General features: G+C 43.5%; 2 protein-coding genes across 4 annotated transcripts in view; one reads left to right on the forward strand and one right to left on the reverse strand.

Moving 5' to 3' along the window:
* On the reverse strand, window positions 1-15,684 carry adam9b (ADAM metallopeptidase domain 9b). Of its 3 annotated transcripts, none has more exons than XM_083556294.1 (22): window positions 15,552-15,684; window positions 12,373-12,482; window positions 12,196-12,272; window positions 12,027-12,105; window positions 10,596-10,672; window positions 9,658-9,829; window positions 8,989-9,051; window positions 8,831-8,902; window positions 8,555-8,724; window positions 8,345-8,435; window positions 7,699-7,829; window positions 6,675-6,846; window positions 6,092-6,184; window positions 5,310-5,505; window positions 4,923-5,028; window positions 4,325-4,508; window positions 4,122-4,208; window positions 3,719-3,824; window positions 3,386-3,527; window positions 2,385-2,505; window positions 1,366-1,397; window positions 1-388 (listed from the first exon to the last, which is right to left on the reverse strand). In XM_083556294.1, exons 1-22 carry the CDS (start codon window positions 15,661-15,663, stop codon window positions 277-279), a joined length of 2,505 nt encoding a protein of 834 aa, XP_083412420.1. In that variant the 5' UTR covers window positions 15,664-15,684; the 3' UTR covers window positions 1-276. The 3 variants fall into 3 exon arrangements, with proteins under 3 accessions (XP_083412420.1, XP_083412422.1, XP_083412421.1); XM_083556296.1 differs by lacking the exon at window positions 1-388 and adding an exon at window positions 1,500-1,613 and having other exon boundaries at window positions 1,380-1,397; XM_083556295.1 differs by lacking the exons at window positions 1-388; window positions 1,366-1,397 and adding an exon at window positions 1,411-1,613.
* Window positions 15,547-23,783, forward strand: part of cUnh10orf88 (chromosome Un C10orf88 homolog) — an 8,729-nt gene continuing 492 nt past the window's right edge. Inside the window, 8 exon segments of the mRNA XM_083556312.1 lie at window positions 15,547-15,681; window positions 20,832-21,323; window positions 21,429-21,626; window positions 21,749-21,821; window positions 22,689-22,754; window positions 22,756-22,902; window positions 23,133-23,413; window positions 23,528-23,783. The exon segment at window positions 23,528-23,783 is cut by the window's right edge and continues 492 nt beyond it. Coding sequence (XP_083412438.1) covers window positions 21,190-21,323; window positions 21,429-21,626; window positions 21,749-21,821; window positions 22,689-22,754; window positions 22,756-22,902; window positions 23,133-23,413; window positions 23,528-23,708 — 1,080 coding nt within the window. The 5' untranslated portion in view covers window positions 15,547-15,681; window positions 20,832-21,189 and the 3' untranslated portion in view covers window positions 23,709-23,783.

Consider the following 23,783-nt stretch of genomic DNA (forward strand, 5'->3'; position numbering starts at 1 on the left):
TTGAAAACAAATACAAAGTAATTTTTATTAGAATTTATTAGATTAATCGTGTGGACATTGTGTGTGTGTGTGTGTGTGTGTGTGTGTGTGTGTGTGTGTGTGTGTGTGTGTGTGTGTGTGTGTGTTTGTGTAAAAAACCAACAAAGTGAATGAAGGAACCCAGACAACAACCTTCAGCAAATAAAACTATAAAAAGAGCAGTTTATGGCTGAATGATGTCACACAGCACCGAAGATCTTCACTGTGGTCGTGAACATCATCTTTATGTGGATCTGCTCAGGTGACAATTCTCCTCGGTGGGATGGGTCTGGGAACTCCAGGTCCATTTCTAGGAGATGGAGTCGTCCAGACTGCAGGCTGCACATCACCATCACCTGGACTGTTAGAGCTGCAGGAGCAAAGAGAAAACTTCAAAATCTCCAAAAAACTGTAGTGATTTGCTATTTAAGGAATGAAACACTAGGGGGCAGTACAGCAAGGGGCAAGTGATGATCCAGATATAAAACTGTGAGGTGTTCCAGGATGTGGAGGTGAAGAACGGCATGAGAGCATTAAATGGGTGCATCACACCTAACTGTGGATCATCATCTTCTACCAGGGTTGAGGAGTTTAAGATCTCAATGATGTTTGCAGAGCAAAATTGACTGAACAGATCGATAGATCTCATTACAGCTTCCATTCTGCTGCTCCGAATCACGCACACGGATAAAGTAGCACCGGAAGAACTTTGCGCATCTGTGTCGTGTCTCTAATAATGACGCTGTTGGTGTTAACTCCTGGTGGTGGCGCTGTTTCTCATTTCAACATTTTCTTCTTCAGTCCATTAAAATTCCTCTTAAGCCTGGAGTTTATTAAAATCACTGTATTCAATATATAAATTCCACCACAAACCAAACTTCTCCATGGAGCTCAGAAAGAGTGATTATAAGAGCCGTCTCACTCTGGATGAAACCAGACGTTACCATGGTTACAGGTGTTTATAGCAACGTGGTTATTTATAACAGATACAGTTGATCTGGATAGAAAGATATAGTGTATGTTTATGTACTGTGTAGATACAGTATATAATAGACACAGACAGACACACACACAGACAGACAGACACACAGACAGACACGCACACAGACAGACAGACACACACACAGACAGACAGACACACAGACAGACAGACAGACAGACAGACAGACAGACAGACAGACACACAGACAGACAGACAGACACACAGACAGACAGACAGACAGACAGACAGACAGACACACAGACAGACAGACACACAGACAGACAGACACACAGAAATAGATACAGACAGACAGACAGACAGACAGACAGACAGACAGACACATGTACTGTATGTGTATAGATTACCTTGTCTGAGCTCCAGGAGGAGAAGATGGATACTGAAACAGAAACATCAAACAGCTCATCATTACAGCTGCAGAGACAGAGTTATTATCTGTATACAAACACAACATCATCCCACTGTATAAAGCAGACAATACACATCAATGCTGTACTGGTTCTCCTGGTTCTCCTGGTTCTCCTGGTTCTTCTGGTTCTTCTGGTTCTTTTGGTTCTCCTGGTTCTGCTGGTTCTTCTCTGCTGGTGTTCTGAACCTGTTACAAAAATCTGATCCTGATTCTGCAGGATGTGTGTTTATAGCAAGACTCATAGTGCAGGGTTAGAGATATCCGAGATGGTGCAGGGTTAGAGATATCCGAGATGGTGCAGGGTTAAAGGTATCCGAGATGGTGCAGGGTTAGAGATATCCGAGATGGTGCAGGGTTAGAGATATCCGAGATGGTGCAGGGTTAGAGATATCCGAGATGGTGCAGGGTTAGAGATATCCGAGATGGTGCAGGGTTAAAGGTATCCGAGATGGTGCAGGGTTAAAGGTATCCGAGATGGTGCAGGGTTAGAGATATCCGAGATGGTGCAGGGTTAGAGATATCCGAGATGGTGCAGGGTTAGAGATATCCGAGATGGTGCAGGGTTAGAGATATCTGAGATGGTGCAGGGTTGAAGATATCTGAGATGGTGCAGGGTTAGAGATATCCGAGATGGTGCAGGGTTAGAGATATCTGAGATGGTGCAGGGTTAGAGATATCTGAGATGGTGCAGGGTTAGAGATATCTGAGATGGTGCAGGGTTAGAGATATCTGAGATGGTGCAGGGTTAGAGATATCCGAGATGGTGCAGGGTTAGAGATATCTGAGATGGTGCAGGGTTGAAGATATCTGAGATGGTGCAGGGTTGAAGATATCTGAGATGGTGCAGGGTTGAAGATATCTGAGATGGTGCAGGGTTGAAGATATCTGAGATGGTGCTGGTTTAAAGACAGCCAGAGATAAAAGCTACTTCTAAACAAGTAGCTACATAACGAATACCTGTGGATATGTAGAAGGAGTCTGAATGGGAGCTGGAGGACGTGCTGGAGGACCTGCTGGTGTTGGTCCCGGTGCTGGTCGTGATGCTGGCTGGTTCCTCTGAACATTCGCTTGATTTGTCCTGTGAAGTGATTTAACTTATTTCACTCACAAATATAAAAGACTGTTGAAATTACAGATGCCGACACACACGTGGCCTCAGGAAACAAATAAATAAACGATCTTCTCACGTTACACCGCATGACTTTTAAAAAAATCTCAAAATCGTCTTCATCATTAAAGCTCACACACTCCACATGATCTTTTCATCAGATTTTTTTACTGTAATAAAAAACTCTGCTTTATAATAGAGGTCCAAGAGTCGAGGCTCCGATAATTAAATGCTGGCAATATCGGCAAAAATCCATACCGTTAAGCAGTACGAGAGCGGCCTCTAGAGGCGAATCACTGACACCACATGCTGTTTTTACATACTGCGTGCTGCACGAGAGCGCTGTATTATATTTATTATTTGTAATTTATTAATTATAGAATTATACTTATTAATGAATATATTCATATTTATTTATTTAACACATTTTCCTGATTCAGTATGTTTATTTATTTTTGTAATAAAGTTCAGTACTATTTTTACATAGTGGTTTTTTTTTTTTAATCCAGTTTGCATTTTGGTTGATCAGTCGATCGTTCGGTTATCGGCAAGTACGATCCGACCCAGCTATCGGTATCGATCCACCTCTACATATACCAGAGCGCTGTTAAATACTGGATTCTGATTGGTCAGAAAATAGATATTAATTTATAGTAACTTTTCTTTGCATTTTTCTTTTTTTCTTTCAAGTCAGATGAGAAAATTAAAAAAATAAATTATATATATAAAATCGATTTCCTTTTCGATTTAGTTTGTGGATGGTTTTATTTGGTAATAAAAGTAAATAATTATAATAATGTTTATTTAATGTTTTTAAATGCTCATGGAGATAAAATAATTTTTTTTTTACCTGTGCTGTTTGGACCGTCGTTTCCTGAAGCACCTGTTCAGAGAATCTCGTCTGAATATGTACAGGAGCACAAACACCAGCAGCAGTAGAAGGGGCAGCACCAACAGGAAGAAGATCAGCAGGCCGTTCCTCAGCGAGTAATCTGAGAATGGAACACACACGACTCGTACCTTCACACTTTCTCACTCTTTCAGTTCGAGGGAGGAGGAAACCTCAAGACTCATCAGGATGCTCATGGGTTCCTGGTGTTCAGAGTCGAGTTGAGCACCTGATTAAGAACAATCAAGAACTGTGTGTGTGTGTGTGTGTGTGTGTGTGTGTGTGTGTGTGTACCTATTTCAGCAGGTCCGCTGTCCACGCTGCCTCCTCTGCCCGATTTGTCACAGTAAGGAGGAGCCCAGCCGTTATTGCAGTGACAGTTTGCTTTATCGTTACACACCTGGAACATAACACACTCATGTCACACACACACATGGGACACACACTAACGTAGCACACGTCACACACTCGCAACACATCTCATTTACACAACCATTGAGCCATTGAGGGATAAGGGCATTGCTAAAGTGGCAGATAGGTGGTGCTAGGACTTGAACTAACAACCTTCTGATCCAGTCCAACATCTTAACCACTGAGCTAGCACCTCCCCTCCCTCCTCACACACTCTCGTCTCGTCTCGTCTCGTCACACACCCATCTAACTCTCTCTCACCAGAGCGAGCGTTTCTCATACACACCCCGTTTCCATGGCAGTCCTTCACAGAGTCACACATCTGCCCACTTGTCAGCACTGATGAATTCACACAACGGAAGTTCATGCAGATCTGAGGACCATCATCGAAGATCACAAAAACATGAACATTTATTAAATCTGTGGTTCAGAATGCAACTCGAACAAAAAGACAAAACTGATGTTTCATCTCACGGAACACGTCCTCACCTTGCCCGCAGCGCACACCGTCCCCGTTTTGACGTATCCCGGGTCGAGGACGTCGGATCCCAGGTTGAAGTCGGCGTTCCTGCAGGAGATCCCTGCCGCTAAGTTCTGAACGCTGATGACTGCCCCGGCTGGGGGGTAGTTAGAGTCAAAGTTTGTGCACTGGATCTTCCCACACATTGAGTTACTGCAGAAAAACAGAATATAAACACTATAGCTATAAACACTCTTTCCTTCCCAGGTTTCTCTTTTATTCATATAATCCAAAATCACTCCAAATAAAAAAAAAAATGTTACATACTTAAAGAATTCAAAAAGGTGCTTCAAATAAACAGCACATGGTGTCAGTGAGTCGCCTCTAGAGGCCGCTCTCGTACTGTACAAAGCAACCCGGAAAAACTATCAATATGGATTTTGCAAATAGTCGATAGTTCTAGCGCAGATTAATCTGCAAAAACGATGAATCGGTCGAGATCTACTTGTTACAGCTTTATCTAGATGAGCACTTTAATATAAACCTGCACTGTTGTCAGAGCTGCTGGTTTAGACAATTAATCAGCACCTGATGACACATGGAAGAGAAACCGAGCGCCGTACTCACGCCACAGAACACGGGACGAGGGAGGATCCCGAGTAGCCGCAGTTTCCGAACTTGGTGCCCTGAGTGTTGATGTAGCTGAAGCATTTATCATCAGCTTTTATCGCTTCTGAAACAAAAAAACATTTACAATGTTTCAGATTTAGAATATTGTACTGTTTCTTTTATATTTAAGCTGCTCGTCTACAACCACGTAAAAATGTAAAAGTGCGACTTTTATCGCTACGTCACGCTACGCTGAAATGCAGAGAAATTTTATCGACTCCTGAAACCTGGATTATTGTAATGTAAAAAAGGTTTTGCTTCTCAGTGGTTTTCTGCATCATTACTACTGTGTGTGTTCTAATTATCCAGGTTTTCTTCATGATCAAGAAAAGAGAAGGTGGGTACGTTGGCCGAAGAGCTGCTGGCACTGGTAGTTCAGCGCCTGGCATCGACCCTCATAGCAGTAGGCGGTACCACCCTCACACGTCAGACCGTCCATCATGTAGAAGTCTGAGGGGCAGAAAGACGATTGGCCGGTGCAGAACTCGGGCAGGTCGCACTGGTTCACCGAATTTCTGCAGGGCGTACCAGATACCACCAGCTGCAGGAAATACACACACTGATCAGTGGTCATGACAGTGGAGATACAACATCAATATCAGAGAGTTTTGTAGATGTGATTAGACTCCCTCACCCCCACAGTCACACATGGTGAAAGTTTAATGGTTTGGGGTTGTTTTGGAGGAGGGAAGGTTCTGAAAAGTGAAAGAAATCCTGAGCTAACATGGCGCCCATTCCACTCTTCAACACCATGCAGTTCCGTCTGGACTGTGGCTCATGGAACCGACTTCACCGTACAACAAGACGATGAGCCGAAGCGGACCTCTGAGTTCTGTACGTGTTATTTAGAGAGCAGACAGACGTCTGTAGCGATATCTATCATGACCTGCCCAGTCAACGCACCTCAATCCTACTGAAATGTCTCTCAGACACCATAAACCACCATGAAGACCATGATGCTGAATGAACCTGTGGAGATGCCGTAGATCCTCCTCCGGTGTAATTTCTCAACACCCTTATGTAATGTGTGTATATGTGGATGAAACCCTCACATTACCCGGGAAAACTGCAGGGATTTAAAGAAGAAGAACTTCTACATAGATACAGATGCATGTATGCACATGTACCTGACAGTCAGCAGTACAGCAGAGTCCAGCAGCACAAACCGAACCCTTCGTGAAAGTGCAGGTAGCAGCGTTACAGCATTTATTTGTGCAGTTCTACAATCACACAAAAACACACATACACAAATATAAACAAATGAAGTTTTTTTTGTCTGTGAAACTTTTGACATAAATCCGGGTCGCATTTACATTTTAGCCACGCCCACCAAACTCCATAAAAGGCAAACGGAGCAAAAAAAGGCTTCACAAATATCCACATCTGTCTGTCTGTCTGTCTGTCTGTCTGTCTGTCTGTCTGTCTGTCTGTCTGTCCCCCAGTCTATCAGTGCATACATTTATTTATCCATTTGTCTATCCATCACTATGTCTAAAGAGTGCAGTGTTTTTAAAAAGCAATGTAAATGATAATAATACTAATAATAATTATTAGATTCTTTTTGAAACACCATAAAAGGCAAATTGAGCTAAAAAAGTGAATAATTGTTAATAGTGCTAAATCAGTGAGATAACTGTGTTATATATACACACACAAACACACACACACACACACAAACAAAAGCCCCAATCCCAAATCGCGAAGCGTTACCGCTGGCGATCCGCAGTCGCATTGCTCCGCCGCCTCCAGGACCCCGTTTCCGCACACCGGCACGGAGATGATGCTGTCCTGAGGCGGGACGTTCAGCAAACACAAGCCTGCTCCTCGCATCACCAGGCTCTCGAAGTCATCATCGCTACACGTGCTGAACAGCGTCGACCCCCTGCACGCACAATACCAACATAAATATACTGTACGTTACAACAAAAACAAACAAACACGTTCTCTACGCGTCATTGTTGGATTCTGATTGGTCGGAGGGCGTTGATAAATTTTTTAATTGATCATTAATATAATTAAGTTTAATTCTTCTACTAATAATAATAACTAGAGGTGGATTTTACCGATGCGGATATCTAGTTTGGATTGTACTCGCCGATAACCGATTAATCAACCGATAGCTTTTTAAATAGATACCGGATTAAAAGCAAACAAACATAAAACTCCATGTAAAATAGTACTGAACTTTATTACAAAAAAAACCCCTACTGAATCATGAAAATGTGCTAAATAAAAAATATAAACATAAATATGATTATATAATTAATAAATGATCAATAATAAATATAACATTGCTCTCTCCATGCAGCGCCTCGTCTCGTGTGTAAAAACAAACAGCATGTGATGTCAGTGATTCGTCTCTAGAGGCCGCTCTTGTAACGACAGCGGACTGGAACCCGGAAAAACTATCAGTATGGATTTTTGTTGAAACGTTAGTGTTTCTATAGTAACGGCTTATTCACAAAGACGTTCTGTAACAGGTGAAGCTTTTTTTCAGATATCTTCACTTCTTTCACGCTAGGAAAGCACTAAATTACAGGCCGGGGAAGAAACGACTGCTTCTACATCACGTGTGAACATTAAGTGCATCCATAAAAATGGATAAAAACACAACGTCATCGTTTAATGAAAGGAAAATGGTATCCTCTATGGAACAATAGAAATAAAACGTGCTGATGTATGGAAACGTTTATGGTCAGGTATTGGTGTGCTAAAGTGTGGAGAAGGTACTGACGTGGCAGTGGAGTGCATGATGCAGGCGCCTCCTGCACACTGGCAGCGTGTGTCATCGTGGTTCATGCCCAGGTTGTGTCCCATCTCGTGAGCCAGCACTGTGGAGTAATACTGCAGCGCACTGTCGCTAAACTGTAAAGAAAACACAGCGTGCTTCAAAATATTTGTATTGATAAATACTTCAACCCCCTCCAGGTCTCTGACATTCCTGTTTTTCCAGTCGTGCCACAGTCCTCTGGTGTTCCTCATCGTGGGCGTGGTGACAAATCGGAATTGTTCAAAGAACCTCTATTGACACGAAAGCCAGATTCCGTTCCTGTTTGAGGAACCAACTTTAGGACTAACTCGTTTTTTATCTGAAAGCTGATTGGTCCATCAGAGGAGCACCACGCCCATGCTGATGACATCAGACGTATTTTCAGAAAGAATTTTCCAATCATGTGTTACTGAGGTACACTGGATTCTGATTGGTCGTATTTATGTATTCTGACTTGCTGTATCATCCGTGCTGAGGTCACTCTAAACATGAAATACAGGGTGGTTTCAGGTTGCGCTGACGCTCAGGGAACAGTCAGACACCTGATACCAGAGAGCAGGTGTGTATTTTTACTGTGAGCAAAACAATGATATTTTGGTATTTTTCTGACCACGCTGATTCCACCGGCGCTGCTCGCCGAGCAAACGGACCCGACAAACGCCATGCCCAAAATCCCTCTGCTGTAGGCTCCCGTCAGACCCCTTTATAAAACACACACAAGACGATTGGTCAGATGTTTAAGAAGAAAAACACACTAAAGCCGGGGTCACTATAAAAATCACACAGTGCGACCGCAGTGTTACACACACCACACACTTACACGACTAACTGGGCCATGTCGTTTCTGATACGTGACGTCAGATTGTTCTTCCTCCAATTCACAAAACTACTTAGAACATCCCTGGCCTCTCCAGTCACGTTGAACGGGTTGCCAGTCTCGAAAATCTCCAGCCCCATCAGCACGATGCGGATATTCAGCGGCTTGTAGTACTAAAGGGTTGGAGAGATCCGAGTTACCACCCTGGAGATGATGATTTACCAACTGCGTATCCTGGATTGGTTTATTCTTGCTCACACACGAGACTCAAACTCTCACCGTGTCTAATAAATTGGCAAGCTGCACCATTTCCTCCCTCACGGCTGTGACGTTTTTTTTCTTAATATTAAACTGCGAATAAACAAAGAAATTATGTAAACAAAAAAACACAAACTGACCCTGAGATGTAGAATATAAACCACATTTCAGACGCCTACCCTCAAGTTGTCCACCACCAGCACCAGCTCCACGTACCGGGTCTGAGGCAGGGCGCGCTTTTTCTGCTCAGAGATGAACAAACATTTATTTTGGTGTAAAATCAAACAAGAGGAAAAAAATGCACCAGAGATCGATATATAATGACCCTCAGAATTGTCCCCATCGTATATCCTTATCTTAACATTTTAATTCACAGAAAAAGTTTTTCTTTAGTCCACATTTTCATAATGGTATTTAAAAAACACTCATCTGGCAACCTTGAAGCTACAAACACTTTCATTAGAAGGTCATAAACAGGACGTTTATCCGGTGTGTACCCCGACTCTGAACACCCCCGACTCTGAACACCCCCCGACTCTGAACACCCCCCGACTCTGAACACCCCCCGACTCTGAACACCCCCCGACTCTGAACACCCCCCGACTCTAAACACCCCCCGACTCTAAACACCCCCCGACTCTAAACACCCCCCGACTCTAAACACCCCCCGACTCTAAACACCCCCCGACTCTGAACACCCCCGACTCTAAACACCCCCCGACTCTAAACACCCCCCGACTCTAAACACCCCCCGACTCTAAACACCCCCCGACTCTAAACACCCCCTCGCCCATGCAGCAATATCACCTTTTGAACTTCAGCAAAAGAGAGAAGCGAACATGTCTGACCCGTAAAAACGCATGCATTGACAAGGTGCGGTCTGAAAACCCGTGCTCCTCCACTCCGCACACAAACGGCTGGGCCTGAACGTCCTCCAGAGGAAACAGGATGTGCTCGTTGTCCGAGGCGTTCAAAGCGGGTTCCAGGGCGTAACTCTCGTTTCCGATGAAGATCACGCCTCTTTAAATGAAGAAACACACACATAATGATGGACTTTTACAGACACATGATCAACTTTAATCATCTTTAGGGTCACGGTGTAGGTGCAGAAAGTCCCTGGATGTGTTCTGAGAACGCAGGAACTGTGATCATCACATGGGGGTTTATCTTTCATACTTCAGACCACGGCTTCAGACATGCGTGTTCCTTTAGTGTTTATGCAGCAAAAACACATAAGAGTTGGACAGTGAATGAGTGGAAGAAATTCCAAATGCGTCTCTACCAGAAGAACTTGTGTAAGATGGAGAACAGGACAGAAGATGTGATCAGACTCCCTCACCCCCACACTCACACATAGAGGTGGAAGTTTAATGGTTTTGGAAGAGGGAAGGTTCTGGAAAGTGAAAGGAATCCTGAACCATCATGGCTCCCATTCCGTACTTCAACACCATTTCTTGGGATGAACAAGAAAATCTCCATCTAGTGAAGAACATCGAACTGTGCGTATGCTGAAAGTGTGTAAAAGTTCTTAATGCTAAAGAAACGATTCTCACTGAAAATAAAGACATTTATAGGTTTGTGCACTAATGAATATTAATTTTATTTACTAGTCACAGCAGGTACAATGAGCTCCGTGTGTCGGAACACACAATCAGATCCTTTCATTCAGGAAGAAAAAGTCAGAGATGTGAAGAGTAAATCAGTAGATAGAGAGTGTGTGTAAATAAAGATGTGACTGGAGTCTCCTCAGCCACGGGGAACCTGAACACTGTGAGGAGGAACATACCTGAGACCATTACAGGAGCTCAGAGCCACCAGAGACTCCTCCTGACCCGAGACGTGGCCCGAGTAATGACACAGAGCCTGCAAGACACACAACACAACCAATCAGCTAACAACCACACACACACACACACACACACACACACACACACAACACCGCTAATCAGCTAACACCCAACACAACCAATCAGCTAACAACCACACACACAACACCGCTAATCAGCTAACACCCAACACAACCAATCAGCTAACAACCACACACACACACACACAACACCGCTAATCAGCTAACACCCAACACAACCAATCAGCTAACAACCACACACACAACACCGCTAATCAGCTAACACCCAACACAACCAATCAGCTAACAACCACACACACACACACACACACACAACACCGCTAATCAGCTAACACACAACACAGCCAATCAGCTAACAACAACACCCTACACCGCCAATCAGCTAACACCCAACACTGCTAATTAGCTACCAACATCCAACACCGCTAATCAGCTAACACCAACACCCAACACCAAACACAACCAATCAGCTAACAACCACACCCAACACCGCCAATCAGCTAACACCCAACACAGCCAATCAGCTAACAACCACACAGAACACAGCCAATCAGCTAACAACAACACCCAACACATTCAATCAGCTAACACCAACACACAACCCAGCCAATCAGCTAACACCAACACCCAACCAGCTAACACCAACACCCAACACCGCTAATCAGCTAACAACACCCAACACCGCTAATCAGCTAACAACACCCAACACCGCTAATCAGCCAACAACAACGCCCAACACAGCCAATCAGCTAACAACAATGCCCAACACAGCCAATCAGCTAACACCCAACACCGCTAATCGGCTAACAACACCACCCAACACAGCCAATCAGCTAACGGCCAACACCGCTAATCAGCTAACAGCCAACACCGCTAATCAGCTAACAGCAACACCGCTAATCAGCAAACAATCAGCTAGCAGCAACCCAACACCGCCAATCAGCTAACAGCCAACACCGCCAATCAGCTAACACAAACACCCAACACCGCCAATCAGCTAACACAAACACCCAACACCGCCAATCAGCTAACACCCAACACCGCCAATCAGCTAACACCCAACACCGCCAATCAGCTAACACCCAACACCGCTAATCAGCTAACACCCAACACCCAACACAATCAGCAAGCAAATCAGCTAACAGCAACACAACACTGCTAATCAGCTAACAACAAACAGGTAAACTAGCATCTACCAAACACCTAACTAACTAACTAACTAACTAACTAACTATCTATCTCTGCCTAAACAGGTATTTTACTTTCTACCAGTTTTTTATTAAATCACTCAGAACATGATACTGATCAGATCAGCTTATCAGCGTGTGAACGTGTGAACTGGAGTCTTACAGGTTTCTCTGGGTGATGTTTTATGGAGTCACGCTCCACATCATGAGACACCACAGTGAAATCAGGAGATAAAAAATTTCTGAAATGAAAAACAAACCCACATTTCCAAGTAATCAGTAACACGGCAGATGAATAAATAAACAGGGAGAAATATATGCAGGTCTCCTACCTGTTCCTGGTCAGCTGAAGGAGATGAAACGTCTTCTCGATCTCAATGGAGTAGATCAGAGAGTCTGGATCTGATCTCTGGAAATACAAACACACCCAATTTAATGTGTTAAAGCTCACACACGTCTGATAACAATCACATGTCTGATATAACGATCACACGTTTTCTTCCTCAGACCTGTCTGTGCGTCTGCGTGGCCTCGTCGTCTCTCTGCCACCGTCTGTGGACGAGCTGAGGTCTGACGATCTGATAGCTCCTCAGGTTTGAGGTCTGATAACGGAGCAGATCTGTGAACATACACATAAATCAGTCTATCCATCCATCCATCCATCCATCCATCCACTAAATTCATATACACTGGCGATCAAAATTAGAGAACAATTAATAAACAATTGAACAATTCTGAAATAATGTGATCTTCACTGCTCAACAGTTGAAGGAGTTTTTGTCCTGTTCTGTCTATACCATGCTTTACAACATCACAAACTCATTCAAGTCCACCAAGAAGGCTGGTCGTCCACGGAAGACAAATACAAGAGAGGACAGGATCCTGCGGAGGATCTCAATGGGCTTCGTTTCCACACTGCAGCTGGAATTGCTCACCAGTTCAGCGCTGAACAGGGTAAGGATCTGTCTCGTCATACAGTGTCTCGACGTTTAAGAGCATTTGGACTGAAAGCCACTCTGCAGTGACCAAACCTCTCATTAGCAGAAAGAATCAAAAGGCTAGACTAAGCTTTGCTGAGGAGCATGTTGTGTGGACAGAGGAGAACTGGTCCAAAGTTCACGTCAGTGATGAAAGCAAGTTTAAATTATTTGGGTCCGATGGGAAACATTATGTTCGGCGACAAACTGGAGAAAGACTGAACCCAAAGTGTGTAAAGAAGTCAGTGAAAAGTGGAGGAGGAATTGTGATGGTTTGGGGCATGTGTTCTGCAGCAGGAGTTGGGCCTCTTATACAGCTACATGGCAAAGTGAATGCAAATGTTTATCAGAACCTTCTTCAACAACATATGGTTCCTTCCCAGCGTTCATCACCCAATCAGCCCGCAGTGTTCATGCAGGACAACGCTCCATGTCACACAGCAAAACGGGTAAAGCAGTTCCTTTAAAACTGAAAACATTGAAATAATGCCATGTCCTGCCCAGAGTCCTGATCTCAACCCAATAGAGAACCTCTGGAAAATCCTTGCTGACAAAGTTATGGCCAAGAAACCCACTACAGTCATTAAACTGTGGAGGAGACTGGAAGAAGAGTGGACCAAAATCACACCAGAGCAGTGTGAGAGACGAGTGCTGTCCTGACGAGTGCAAATGTGCTGAAGTCATTCAGAGCAGAAGCCTGGACACTTCCTACTAATTACTGACTGTTGTAACCTTCAGAACACGTTGTTGTAATCTTTTTCCATGCTACAGTCATTGTTCTCTAATTTTCCTGTTCGTCTGTATGCAAATTTAAGAACTGTAAATATTTTGTATTCAAATAAAAAATCTATCATTCAATCAAACAATTAACCAATGAATCAACACATCAGTCCATCAGTGAACATCTGTGTGAATCCACTGAATTTTATTTATTGATAAACAGATCAGTGATCAGTTTCACCTGAGCAGGTGTTTCATCCCCCACACACACCTGCTGCATTCTGATTGGTCAGTCGTCTGACAGACGTGCGTTTCTTTCATTTCAACTAATTCATTTTACAAACTGCTGCAGTGTAAAAACACACTGAAGCGTGATTGTGTTACAAATAATACAAAGTCACGAAGCGTAAAACTGCTTCATCATCACCACCACCACCACGTCCCTCATGATCTCACCAGAGCTGATTATTCAATATACACGTGTAAAAATACACAATTTTACACTGCGTCTGTGTGGTACAGGTTGTGTATGTTGTGTTAATGTTGTGTTGAGGTTGTATATATATGTAGGTTGTGTTGAGGTTGTGTATGTTGTGTTGAGGTTGTATATATATATGTAGGTTGTGTTGAGGTTGTGTATGTTGTGTTAATGTTGTGTTGAGGTTGTATATATATATATGTAGGTTGTGTTGAGGTTGTGTATGTTGTGTTAATGTTGTGTTGAGGTTGTATATATATATATATGTAGGTTGTGTTGAGGTTGTGTATGTTGTGTTAATGTTGTGTTGAGGTTGTATATATATATATGTAGGTTGTGTTGAGGTTGTGTATGTCGTGTTGAGGTTGTATATATATATGTAGGTTGTGTTGAGGTTGTGTATGTTGTGTTAATGTTGTATATATATATATGTAGGTTGTGTTGAGGTTGTGTATGTTGTGTTAATGTTGTGTTGAGGTTGTATATATATATGTAGGTTGTGTTGAGGTTGTGTATGTTGTGTTAATGTTGTGTTGAGGTTGTATATATATGTAGGTTGTGTTGAGGTTGTGTATGTTGTGTTAATGTTGTGTTGAGGTTGTATATATACATATATATATGTAGGTTGTGTTGAGGTTGTGTATGTTGTGTTAATGTTGTGTTGAGGTTGTATATATATATATATGTAGGTTGCGTTGAGGTTGTGTATGTTGTGTTAATGTTGTGTTGAGGTTGTATATATATATATATATATATATATATATATATATATATATATATATATATATGTAGGTTGCATTGAGGTTGTGTAGGTTGTGTTGAGATTGTGTTGAAGTTGTGCATGTTGTGTTAAGGTTGTGTATGTGTGTGTAGGTTGTGTATGTTGTGTGTATGTTGTGTTGAGGTTGTATATATATATGTAGGTTGTGTTGAGGTTGTGTATGTTGTGTTAATGTTGTGTTGAGGTTGAATATATATATGTAGGTTGTGTTGAGGTTGTGTATGTTGTGTTAATGTTGTGTTGAGGTTGTATATATATATATATATATATATATATATATATATATATATATATATATATATATGTAGGTTGCGTTGAGGTTGTGTATAGGTTGCATTGAGGTTGTGTAGGTTGTGTTGAGATTGTGTTGAAGTTGTGCATGTTGTGTTAAGGTTGTGTATGTGTGTGTAGGTTGTGTATGTTGTGTGTATGTTGTGTGTATGGTGTTGCCAGAATGCAGGACGCGAACACGGGCATGTAAATGAAGTAGTCCGGGTCACCTGACGTGTTGTGTATTTTGTTTGTATCTGTTGTGTAGAGATGTTGTGTAGAGATGTTGTGTATCTAAGAGGAATTCTCCACAAGCGCTTTATCACACTCGGAGTGTGTGTCAGAGGAACACAGGTGAGGGAGAGGAGAGAAGAGGAGAGGAGAGATCCAGCTTATCTCCTCTCCTGTAAACTTCTCGGAGAGAGAGTGAAGAAGGTGCGATAGGTCTCTGAAAGTTCTCACCTCGGTTCAGGATTCCATCTGCGTGGAGGAGAAAGAGCAGGAGGAGCAGGAGAACCGAGAAGTTCCTGCTGCTGATTCCCCCGCGACTTCTCCTGGTTCCTTCTTCCCCCATTCCTCGGGCAAACCGGAGGTGTGTGTGTGTGTGTGTGTGTGTGTGGCAGCTCTACACCTGTCTGCGCAGGCGGAGTGACCGTGCTACGTTTAAGAGCTACTGCTGCTGTTTCACTACAACCTTCCGCCACACACACACACACACACACACACACACACACACACACAGACACACACACACACACACACACACACACACACACACACACACACACACACACAAATATTTACAGTAATTCATGTAATGACGCGTGTGTGTGCAGGTTTCCACTGAATGTAATATAATTATTAGAAAGTGTGTGTGTGTGTGTGTGTGTGTGTGTGTGTGTGTGTGCAGGTTTCCACTGAATGTAATATAATTATTAGAAAGTGTGTGTGTGTGTGTGTGTGTGTGTGTGTGTGTGTGTGTGTGTGATTAGAACACTGAAGATCACTCCACGTCCTGCTGTTATAGAAAATCGAATCATTTTAATAGATGTTTATTTGTAGTGTTTTTAACAGTGGACTCACAGCAGCTTCATTAATGAGCGAAACCACTTCATGAGGAAGAAGTGACTTTTCTCCATTCCATCATGGTTGAGGTTCAGTGGTGGAACTGTTCATTTAAACTGTGGTCCTGAACTCATGTAACAGACTGTTGATATGAATTCCATCCATCCTCAAAGTTCTTCAGTTGCTCAGTAACTTCATGGATCTTTTAGGTTGAACCATCCTCACCTAACATGTCTTCAGTTTAGGAGAACTCCACCCAGAGGCAGGATGTCAAGATGAATCAGGCAGATCTGAAGAGAAGAAAGGGCCAGGAACACTGATCACTGGTACCTCAGGAGCATGTTTTAGATGAAAGAAGAGTAGAGCGCTGACAGCGAGAGAGGAAGTGGGATTTTTAATGATCCTCGTTGTATGAAAGTTAAAGTGTGATCAGGGGGAAAGTAGGAACTTCAGCTCTGGCAGCAGAACTAAAATGGAGAAGCAGAAGCTAACAGACACGAGGGATCTCTGGAGTAAGAACAAGAACAAACCTGAGGTTGAGGGAACGACAGCATCCAAATATCCCAGTTCACCGAAACGCTTCAGGATCCCTCCAGATCTGCTCCGTTACCTCCTAAAGCAGCTCATGTTTTATTCCTGTTACACTTCTATTCTTGTATCTGAGAGACACACGTTCCTCACCTTAGCATTAACACTGAGATACAGCAGAGGACCTCTGACACTGGAGACTCCTTCCTGTGATGTCTCCTCACGAAATCATACAAACCAATCCGAGTCCCTGTGTAACGGGCCGTTACTACGGAAACGAGACCCGAGAACCTGCACCACTGTGACGGCTGCTGATCCTGAGAATTCATCAACACCTCCTCGTTTATCATGAAGGTCAATTTGTATTTTTATGTTTTAATTAAACTGATTGTGTATTTTTATGCTTTTATGAAGCCAAACATGTATAAATCTGTTCACACTGACGTCATTTAATATATAAATTATTTAATATGATTTAATTATTATAACTTTTTTTATAGTATAGTTTCAATGCTGTCCTTTGTTTTAAACTTAATCAGTGTGTGGTTTATCTGTCTGTCTGTCTGTCTGTCTGTCTGTCTGTCTGTCTGTCTGTCTGTCTGTCTGTCTGTCTGTCTGTCTCAATCTATCTGTGTCTCTATGTCTGGCTATCTGTCTGTCTGTCTGTCTGTCTATCTGTCTGTCTGTCTGTCTGTCTGTCTGTCTGTCTGTCTGTCTGTCTGTCTGTCTGTCTGTCTGTCTGTCTCAATCTATCTGTGTCTCTATGTCTGGCTATCTAGCTATCTGTCTGTCTGTCTGTCTGTCTATCTGTCTATCTGTCTGTCTGTCTGTCTGTCTGTCTATCTGTCTGTCTGTCTGTCTCTATGTGGTGGACACACTCTCGATTTGTTGTTAACATTTGGATTAAAAATAAAAAACGTAGTCATAATTCCACAGTCTGAAGCTATTTCAGACCATTATCTCATCTCGTTTAAAATCTGCCTCAGTCATTGCATTACTACTTCACCACGTTATCGTGTTAAGCGTACTTTCACGTCAGCTACAACAGCGTGTTTTATTAACAATCTTCCAGAAATGACGATATTAGATAGATCTCTGTCTGACCCTGCAGAGCTCGACTGGGCCACTAAACACCTAGAATCAACATTACGTTATACCCTAGATGATGTAGCTCCCCTTAAGACCAAAATGATCAGGGAGAAAAAATTAGCACAGTGGTATAATGATCATACACGCACCTTAAAACAGACCACTCGAAAATTAGAACGTAAATGGCGTCAAACAAAATTAACAATATTTCAAATAGCATGGAAGGGGAGCCTCCTAATTTATAGAAAATCTCTTAGTGCTGCTGATCAGCATATTTCTCCACCCTCATAGAAAATAACAAGCAGAATCCTAGATTTTTATTCAGCACGGTAGCAAAATGAACAGGGAATAAAAGCACTGCACTCACATGCACACCATCATTAGGTACTAATGATTTCATGAACTTTTTTAATAATAAAATTGAAAACATCAGGCAAAAAATCCAGACGGTTAATATAAAGCCAAATTATTTTACAAGTAACCCTGTAGACAGCAGTGTAATTATAACAGACAATCAATTACAAAGTTTTACTCCTATTCACGAGAACGACTTCATTTCATCAGCCTGCATTCTCGATACCTCACCTACAAGTTTCTTTAAACAGATAATTCCAGAGGTAATTGAACCTGTTTTAAAAATAATTAACTCTTCCATTAGCACTGGTTTTGTACCAAAATCCTTCAAACTGGCAGTTATCCACCCCCTAATTAAGAAACCTGACCTTGACCCATGTCAGCTGTCCAACTACAGACCAATATCAAATCTCCCCTTCATAGCCAAAATTTTGGAAAAGGTTGTAGCACAGCAGTTCTGCTCACACCTACTTATGAATAATATTTATGAAATGTATCAGTCAGGATTTCGGCCTCATCATAGCACAGAGACGGCGCTAGTTAAGGTGGTAAATGACCTGTTATTGGCCTCTGATCAGGGTTTTGTCTCCTTACTTGTTTTGCTCGACCTTAGTGCAGCTTTTGACACCATTGATCACACTATACTGCTTGCTAGACTTGAGAACGTTGTTGGAATAAAGGGAACGGCTCTCTCTTGGCTCAGGTCTTATTTGACTGATCGCTATCAGTTTGTTGATGTTAATGGTGAGTTCTCCACACTCTCTGAGGTAAAGTTTGGTGTTCCTCAAGGATCTGTCTTAGGCCCACTGCTTTTCTCTTTATATATGCTGCCTCTTGGAGAAATTATTCATAAACATGGTATTAGATTCCATTGCTATGCTGATGATACACAGCTGTATATTTCAGCAAAGCCAGATGAGAGAGATCAGCTTAACAATGTTGAGAAGTGTGTAAAGGACATTAGACAGTGGATGCTCGATAACTTTCTTCTGCTCAACTCAGATAAGACGGAAGTACTTTTACTAGGACCACATGCAGCTAGAAGCAAACTTTCCGATTACCTAACATCTCTGGATGGTGTTTCTGTTTCAGCGTGTACGGCTGTCAAAGACCTCGGTGTGATTATTGACCCGAGTCTTTCCTTTGAGTCTCACGTGAATAATATTACCAGGATCTCCTTCTTTCACCTTAGAAATATTGCTAAAATTAGAAATATGATGTCGTTACAGGATGCAGAAAAACTAGTAGATGGTTTTGTAACATCTAGATTAGACTACTGTAACGCTTTACTGTCTGGGTGTTGGAGTAAGTGCATAAATAAGCTTCAGTTAGTTCAGAATGCAGCAGCAAGAGTCCTCACTAGATCTAGGAAATATGACCACATCACCCCTGTATTAATCAGTCTACACTGCTCCCAATCAAATCTCACACTGATTATAAAATACTACTACTGACGTATAAAGCACTTAATGGTCTCGCACCACCGTATCTGAGTGAACTTCTGTACCAGGATGATCCTCCACGCCTACTTAGATCAAAAGGTGCAGGCTATCTGTTGGTTCCTCCAATAATGAAGATTACAGCAGGGGGCAGATCTTTCTCTTATAAAGCCCCACAGTTATGGAACAGCCTTCCAACCAGTGTTCGGGACTCAGACACAGTCTCAGTGTTCAAGTCGAGGTTGAAAACATATTTATTCAGTCAAGCCTTTAATCAGTAGATTTTTTCTCAGGTAAAGGCTCAGATCTGGAGGGATCATGGATATGGAGTGTTTGGTGAACTGGGATATTTGTACGCTGTCGTCCCCTCACATTCACGTGTTCACTCAGGTTTGTTGATGGTGGTGTGGTGGGCCGTCTCTTATCCCAGAGATCCCTCATGTCTGTGTTGCCTTCTGGTTCTCCCTTTTAGTTATGCTGCCATAGCGAGTCTTGCCGGAGTCCAAACTGCACAGTGACTTTAACTCTCATGCAACAATAGGTACACTTAATAATCCATATCCTTCTCTTCCTGTCACCCTCTTCTCTCTCTCTCTCTCTCTCTCTCTTTCTCTCTCTCTCTCTCTCTCTCTCTCTCGGTCGAGTTAAACATGCTCCTGAGGCTCCAGTGACCACTGTTCCTGCCCCTCTCCCCTCCGTGGATCTTCCCACTTCATCCAGGCCTGCCTGGATTGGACTGTAGTTGATGTCAACAGTCTCCTACACTGATGTCATCAGTCTCCTACACTGACTCAGAAATACACTTCGCTTTTGATCATCATCACTGCACCCCGCAACATTGTATACCCGCCACAAATGGACATTCGGTGTAACCCAGATGAGGATGGGTTCCCTCTTGAGTCTGGTTCCTCTCAAGGTTTCTTCCTTATGCCATCTCGGGGAGTTTTTCCTTGCCACAGTCGCCAGTCGCCACCGGCTTGCTCATCAGGGACAAACTTACTCATAAAGAACATATTCATTTTTAATCACCGCATTATCTGTGTAAAGCTGCTTTGAGACAATGTTCATTGTTAAAAGCGCTATACAAATAAACATGAATTGAAAAATGAATTGAATTATGTCTGGCTATCTAGCTATCTGTCTGTCTGTCTCTATGTCTGGCTATCTAGCTATCTGTCTGTCTGTCTATCTATCTGTCTGTATATTAATAAATTTAATGAGTGTTTCTACACTGGACTGTAATCACTTTTTTAAATCGTGTACACAGCGGGGACTTTTATTTGAGCGGGACTTTTATGCAGGCGGAAGTAAGAGCAGACCAAACCCAGCCGTGACGTGTCAAATGCGCATGCGCGTTCCTGGAGCAGCGTGGGTGATGGCAGGAGCGTGTAGGAGGTTTGTTATGTGATCGCGTTGAAATTCAGCTGGACTTTAGTGAAGGTTCCTGAGGGACAGCGACCGATCTGCTGGGGGTGTGTGTGTGTGAGAGAGAGAGAAAGTGGAGTCCCAGATGGAGTAGTGTGTGTGTGTGTGTGTGTTAGAGTGACGTACACACGGGTTCCTGTGACATCAGAGTAGAAGATTTGGATGTGTTTCTTATCTCACACATTTCCGCCACTATCACGATGAGCTCAAGTGGTGATGCCGTGGTCTCCTCACACACGTCCTGGGTGTGTATATCTCCTACTGAGCTTAAGGAGATCCTCCTCACGCCACAGGAAGATCTCATCACCCAGGATATCCTGGAACCTTCTGACCTGTAAGTGTCATCTCCTTGTTAAACCTGAATCCTGCTCCTAGATCAGAACTGACCAGAAGATGGTGGTAGGTGTCGGTGTGATGATGTGTCACCCCCCTGTCTCAGATGTGCACCAGTGCTCCTGGAGCGAGTGGAGGAATCTTCTCCGTGCCTCATCACGCTCCTGTGTCGACCCGATTCTGGTGCTGTGATCAGCAGCGTCCAGGTGGCAAGCGAGGCGAGGACCCTGGAGGTTTACTCGCTCTCTGGAGATTACTGTGGGACGAGCCGTGGTGAAGAAGACCCGAGATGGCAGCATTGCAGGTAGGCGTGAGGAACAGGCGAGGAACCGTCCATTCTCTTCATACAGAACTTTAGCATATGGATGACTGCTTCTGGTGCTTACGCAGATCTAATTTGTGATTGTAAACGTTCTCATGCTATAGTGGTGAGGAGAAAAGAGTCTTCTACAGGACCCACTTGGTGCTGGAGTCTCCACTAGCGTCGTGTGAAGTGAAGGTACGTCTGTCTCCTCCTTATCTTCTCATGGACACACACCAATCACTGCCTTCACACTAATCTGAGCAGGTGCTCAGGAGGAAGAGTAATAAAAAAAGATTCCTTTAAAACCCGACTCTCCACATGACTCTGACTCTTTACATGACTCTGACTCTTTACATGACTCTGACTCACCACATGACTCTGACTCTCCACATGACTCTGACTCTTTACATGACTCTGACTCTTTACATGACTCTGACTCTTTACATGACTCTGACTCTCCACATGACTCTGACTCTCCACATGACTCTGACTCTCCACATGACTCTGACTCTTTACATGACTCTGACTCTTTACATGACTCTGACTCTTTACATGACTCTGACTCTCCACATGACTCTGACTCTCCACATGACTCTGACTCTCCACATGACTCTGACTCTCCACATGACTCTGACTCTTTACATGACTCTGACTCTCCACATGACTCTGACTCGCCACATGACTCTGACTCGCCACATGACTCTGACTCGCCACATGACTCTGACTCGCCACATGACTGAATCATCACATTGACTGAGTGGTGAATTAAAAAAAAAATCTGTGATTGAACCACAAGGTGGCAAAATAGAGCAATACTTCATTCTCTCTCTCTCACTCTCTTTTTCTCACTCGCTCTCACTCACTCACTCTCTTTGTCTCTCTCTCTCTCTCTCCCCCTCACTCTCTTTTTCTCCCCCCCCTTTCTCACTCTTTTTCCTCTTTCTCTCACTCTTTTTCTTTCTTACTCACTCATTTTCTCTCTCTCCCTCTTTTTTTCTCTCACTCTTTCTCTCTCACTCTTTCTCTCTCTCTCTCTCTCTATCTCTCTCTCTCTCTCTGCAGCTGCTGTCTCTTGGAGGACGCTCGGTGGTGGTGATCAGGCAGGTGGTTGTGGGATTACAGTTCCATCAGGGAGCTGAGTTCCGGAGCTGAGTTCCGGCCCGTTCCGGCCCCCAGCATTGACCTTCACCGTGTTCGGGCCATGATGCAGGAGATGGGCACCACCCTCTCACCTGGGGCCCAGAATCTCATGGACATGGTGCAGTTTCAGCAGAAGGTCAGGTTCTGCAGAGGGGGTCAGAATTTTGACAAAATCTTGACCAGATCAGTGAAGGTCACAGGAGATACCTGAAAGCTCTCCTGCTTTATCTTCATGCAGAATTCATGATGATTCAAGACGTGTTCGAGGTTCTGTTGCTTTGATGATGTTATTTTTCACCTGTGGCCTGTGTGGACCTCTGCCCCGTCTCTGTTCTCTCCATGAATCTCCTCCCGTTTTCTCCTCAGAGCAAAGCCGACGTTCTCGGTGGGTTCCTGCCGCTGCTGATGGAAGGTGGAGCGTTGGCGTGTTTGGCCAAAGAGAAGAAAGCAGCAGGAGATGTTGCTGCACCGGTGCCGGGTGGGAATCCAGACCAAAGCAGTGCCCCAGGTGCCGTAGCAGGAGGTCCAGGTGGAAACCAGAGTCCGGTTAGTCCCGATCTCCTCCCCGTGCTTCAGAGTGTGTGTGGTCACGTTACGCAGCTTCGCCTCGACTCTTTGAACTCGCCAAAGAAGACGAATGGAGAATGGTGAGCAGCACGTCCAGTTTGAAGTTCTTAATAAGTTCCTGGGCCTTGGGTGTGACGTGTGTGTGTGTGTGTGTGTGTGTGTGTGTGTGTGTGTGTGTGTGTGTGTGGTTTCAGTGAGAATCAAATGTGCAGCGAAGGCCTCGAGAAACTTCTGGAGAACGTGGTGGAGAAACGTATGCACGATCTGGAGAACAGGCTGAAGGAGCACATGGATACACGCCTGGATGCTCTTCAGCAACGTCTGGAGCTCACACTACATCAACTCTCTCTCCTCCCAAGTTCTCCAAACCCCTGATGAACCTGCCGAACCCCGGAGGAGAACCAGAGCGGGATTTGTTTACGTAACATTGCTAAAGGAACTGTTGCTAAT

Source organism: Silurus aristotelis, assembly GCF_946808225.1.
Source record: "Silurus aristotelis genome assembly, chromosome: 12".
NCBI classification, from domain to species: Eukaryota; Metazoa; Chordata; class Actinopteri; order Siluriformes; family Siluridae; genus Silurus; species Silurus aristotelis.